Source organism: Culex quinquefasciatus, chromosome 3, assembly GCF_015732765.1.
Source record: "Culex quinquefasciatus strain JHB chromosome 3, VPISU_Cqui_1.0_pri_paternal, whole genome shotgun sequence".
Classification (NCBI taxonomy): Eukaryota; Metazoa; Arthropoda; class Insecta; order Diptera; family Culicidae; genus Culex; species Culex quinquefasciatus.
This window is the reverse complement of record NC_051863.1, coordinates 96,228,626-96,233,372: the sequence shown is the minus strand read 5'-3', so window position 1 is coordinate 96,233,372 and position 4,747 is coordinate 96,228,626. Positions and strand designations below refer to the sequence as shown.

Genomic DNA, 4,747 nt, shown 5'->3' with positions numbered 1-4,747 from the left:
CTGGAAAAAAAGTCAATTTCACTAGCGATTCTGGAGCAACAAATTTACCGTGACAGACCGTTCGAAATGGTCGTTGGCTGGGTACGGGTGCTTCTGCCTCGCCGATGCAACGCTCGACCGGGTGACTCCGGCGATGTAACAAGATGGTGGTGTGCGCGTTCAGCCTCGCGGAGCTAGCACAAGCAGGTTGTTGTTGACCTCTCCGGAGCGTTCCCTCACGATCAGCCTCCACGAACCAGCTCGACACGCTCGCTCGACCGGGTGTTTGACTCCGGCGATGTAACAAGATGGTGGTGTGCGCGTTCAGCCTCGCACAAGCAGGTTGTTGTTGACCTCTCCGGCGCGTTCCCTCACGTGCAGCCCCCACGAACCAGCTCGCAGATTGTTGTTCTGTCCGGCGCGTCGACCCGGATGATTGTGGGCGGGCACAGTCGGTTCCCTTGCGTTCAACGTCGGTTCCCTTGCGTTTAACGTCGGCTTCCTGCTGGTCTGGAATTGGAAAAAAAAGTCAATTTCACTAGCGATTCTGGAGCAACAAATTTACCGTGACAGACCGTTCGAAATGGTCGTTGGCTGAGTACGGGTGCTTCTGCCTCGCCGATGCAACGCTCGACCGGGTGTTTGACTCCGGCGATGTAACAAGATGGTGGTGTGCGCGTTCAGCCTCGCACAAGCAGGTTGTTGTTGACCTCTCCGGCGCGTTCCCTCACGTGCAGCCCCCACGAACCAGCTCGCAGATTGTTGTTCTGTCCGGCGCGTTGACCCGGATGATTGTGGGGGGGCACAGTCGGTTCCCTTGCGTTCAACGTCGGCTTCCTGCTGGTCTGGAATTGGAAAAAAAAAGTCAATTTCACTAGAGATTCTGGAGCAACAAATTTACCGTGACAGACCGTTCGAAATGGTCGTTGGCTGAGTACGGGTGCTTCTGCCTCGCCGATGCAACGCTCGACCGGGTGTTTGACTCCGGCGATTTAACCAAATGGTGGTGTGCGCGTTCAGCCTCGCAGAGCCAGCGCACGCCGGTGGTTGTTGACTTCTCCGGCACGTCGACCCGGATGATTGTGGGCGGGCGCAGTCGGTTCCCTTGCGTTCAACCTCCCTGAACCAGCTCGCAGGTTGGTCGACCTTTTACAGATGCTTTCTCCGGCGGAAATCGCGTTAAACTTCGAGCAAGGTCGGGTACAACTCAGTCGGCTTCCTACTGGTCTGGAACCTGAAAAAAGTTAACTGAAAATGAAGAGAAAATGAGGAATTAATGCATAAAAATCTTTTTTTTTCATGCGAAAAAACTTACCTTGTGCTTCTTCACAATGCTGGCACTAAAATGACTCGTGGCTTTTTGTTCAAAATGGCGGCAAGTTGAGTCGGAGAAAATCAAGCACACGCATACACGGAAACGATAAAGACCGTGTATAATACACACTATATATGAAAGTGCGCGTACGTGTATTGGTGAACGGATATAGGAAAACGGAAAAAAATGAAATGTTTCAAGCACTTGAGTATTTTACTCTCATATTTCAGGGAAACCTCACGTTATGAAATGGTAGTAATTTACTCACGGGTCCGAGTTCTGGGTGTAGCACAATTTGAAGGGCTTCGAAAGACCTTTCGAATGCATCTAAGAGAGTTGGAATTGATGAAGTTTCACGGAAATGCGAGCAATTTTAAGATTTTTCATGTGTTTTGGACCTCAAACTTCAATGCCCGTTTTACCCCACTTCCCTTTGTCGTAGAGGGCTCATATTTGACATGAGTTCTAGATTAAATTTTCAAAACAACCTATCCCTCATGGGTTTCCTATGCAGATAGGGCCTTTTGAAAATTTAATCGAGAGTTCATCTCATGCATAGACAAACAAACGCTGAAAGTTTCATCCAAATCGGAGCACCTCGATACCACCTCTAGAACAAACCGAGCAGAATCTACAAATACTGCCTCTTAAACATCTTTTTTAGTATCTTTAACAACATTTCTAATATTTGGCTCTCGCAAGGCTTGCTTCGATCGGCAGGCTGATTAGTGTTCGGTTTTGGCGAAAAGGAAAAAAAGAAGTAAAAAGTGAAAGAAACCCGGCCAGTTCCGCCGGTGCGCTTGCCATTGCAAGGCTTGCTTCGATCGGCAGGCTGTTTCGTGTTCGGTTTTGGCGAAAAGGAAAAAAAAAGAAGTAAAAAGTGAAAGGAAACCGGCCAGTTCCGCCGGTGCGCTTGCTCTCGCAAGGCTTACTTCGATCGGCAGGCTGTTTCGTGTTCGGTTTTGGCGAAAAAGAAAAAAAAAAAAAAGGAGGAAAAATTTAAAGAAACCTGGCCAGTTCCGCTGGTGCGATTGCCCTCGCAAGGCTTGCTTCGATCGGCAGGCTGTTTCGTATTCGGTTTTGAAGTTCAGATTTTTTGCTGGTTGATATTGATAACATTTCTTTTCCGCGTTTTATTTAATGATATTACACATAATTCGAGTATAAAATGATAGGGTACGTTAACCATTAGTGGACCCCTTTCCTAAGTGGACCCTCTGAAGCGTTTTTGATGAAAAATTCAATAAAATCACAATTTCAAGCGTGTTGTTGTCTACAAATCTTTTATTTGGCATGTTCAGCATAATTTAAAACAATGTTGACTAAAATTGAATCGTCCTTTTCAACAAAATAAGTGTTTTGAGTTCGACATCTGAAATCAGCCATGGCCACTAGCATTTTCACAACAAAACAGCATTTATATTTTATTATTGAATTAACCATCCAATCATTTTTGACTGATCATTTAACTTCAGCAAGTCGAAATAATTTAAGTTTAAGGAACTTTACTAAAATAAAGCGAAGAACTGCTCATTTTCGAGCAAAAATTAGGGGGGTCCAATATAGGACAACGAAAATCCAAACTTTTCCAGAAGTGGACCCCTGTAAATTTAACCTTCAAAAATGAAGAAAACGTTGTATTTAAGCAAAAGTTTGTCTTAAACATACAATAAATGTTTGTTGTAATCAACCTAAACGCATATTTTTTCAATTATGAGTATAAATACAGCTGTTTTCATGTTAAAAGTACACTCAACCCCCGGTGGTTGGTCACTTTTTCGTTTGACACTTTTTTAGTTTGTACCCCGTTGGTTGGTCAAAGTCAAACTAAAAAGTGACGAACTGTCACTTTTTACATGACGCTTACGCACACTATCAAAACAAACGTTTGGTAGTGTGTGTGAACTCCGTGTAAAACGGGTGTCAAACTAAAAAGTGACTCCGTTCGTTTGACAACAGTTGGTGTCAAACCATCGGGGTTTGAGTGTACCAACAATTCTGAAGCCGTAAGAATTTATAATTTATCGAAACTATAGTTAATTGTACTTAACTGAAGCATCATAATTGTAGTTTGAAATGATATTTTATAATAATAAATCAATAACAAAACTTTTTGGCTTCCTTTCGAGGAATGCCATATAAAATCACTTGAAAATTGGCCAAAAAATTGCACTTCGATTTCTCGGAAATGGCTGAACGGATTTGGACACTTCCGGTTGCATTCGATCCCTCTTAGCTTCCGATAAGTCGCTATTGAAAATCTTCCCCGTAGCCCTTTCCTGTCAAAAAAATATTTACGAAAAACGATTTGCAAACCTAAAACCGAAAAACAAAAACGATGAAAATTTTTCAAAATTGCTTCATTTTTGCATAACTAGGTAGTCTGGAATGTCCTCCATCCCTGGCTGAAACGGGACAAAAATCCATTGAAATTTGCCAAAGTTACAGCCACTTTAAGAAAACTGTTTGCATTCAGCCTAGAGAGCCTGGAGCTTATTAGAGAACGGACATCTCAAACCAAAAGTACCAATCGAAGCACGAGAACTGTCAAACGGAGGTACCAATCGAGCATAAGACAAAGGATTTTGCTCGATTGGTACCTCCGTTTGACAGTTCTCGTGCTTCGATTGGTACTTTTGGTTTGAGATGTCCGTTCTCTAATAAGCTTCAGGCTCTCTAATTCAGCCGCCTTCAAATCGACTAAAACGAGGCCAAAATTAACCAAAATGTCGGCATGTTGCACATTTTTGTAAAGCTCTTTCAAAACCCAATCCACTGAGATACATATCTCGACGAATTATTAAGCTTACACGGAGAGACCGTGCCCAGAAATTTTAACAATTAAAATTGTTGATTTTACTTTCGTTAATTTTAACAAAAACGTACTTGTTACTGCCAATATTCCGTTAGAATAACTAAAATTTAGTATTAATTTAATAACCTGTTTGTTGAAAATGCTAGAGGCAAAAAGCTAACAGATTTCCCGAACTCGAATGAACGTGCTCGACTGTTAGCTTTGGTTTTAGGAAAATCAAAAATTTTGTTGGTTGAATATAATTTACATTTGGTTGAATATTTAAAAGATGAACTTGGGTTTGTTTACGTCTGTCATTTGAAGTCAGGATTCGAACGAGAGCGGTCGATTTGTTGAGTTTGTGTTGTTAATTATGAAGTGAGAGGATGTGAAAGGTGAAACTTACACTATTTAGCTAATGTTGAAGTGGCACATCAAAGTGTTGCAACTGGGGAGGTGGAATTGGTGAGTAGGTTTGTTGATGATTTCTTTGCAGGTGATAAACTATGAAGAGCAAGAGGACGATTTGCCATGAGGACCTCCAATGCGAGTGAGTTGAACATGTTAGAAGAATGTTTGATGGAACGAGAGGGCAATAGAAGGGAAATGCGGGCCGACTCTTCACGGATAGAGCAGCCCGGGTAAATTTAACAAAATGT

The 4,747-nt window shown here is 42.6% G+C and overlaps 1 protein-coding gene across 1 annotated transcript in view; it reads right to left on the bottom strand.

Moving 5' to 3' along the window:
• The window catches only part of LOC119769113, a 46,272-nt gene that overhangs the window by 383 nt on the left and 41,142 nt on the right, over positions 1 to 4,747 (bottom strand). Inside the window, exons 4-5 of the mRNA XM_038261014.1 lie at positions 555 to 824; positions 59 to 489 (exon numbers count right to left, since the gene is read on the bottom strand). Of these exons, the coding sequence (XP_038116942.1) occupies positions 59 to 489; positions 555 to 824 (701 nt within the window). The remainder of the gene's footprint in view (positions 1 to 58; positions 490 to 554; positions 825 to 4,747) is intronic.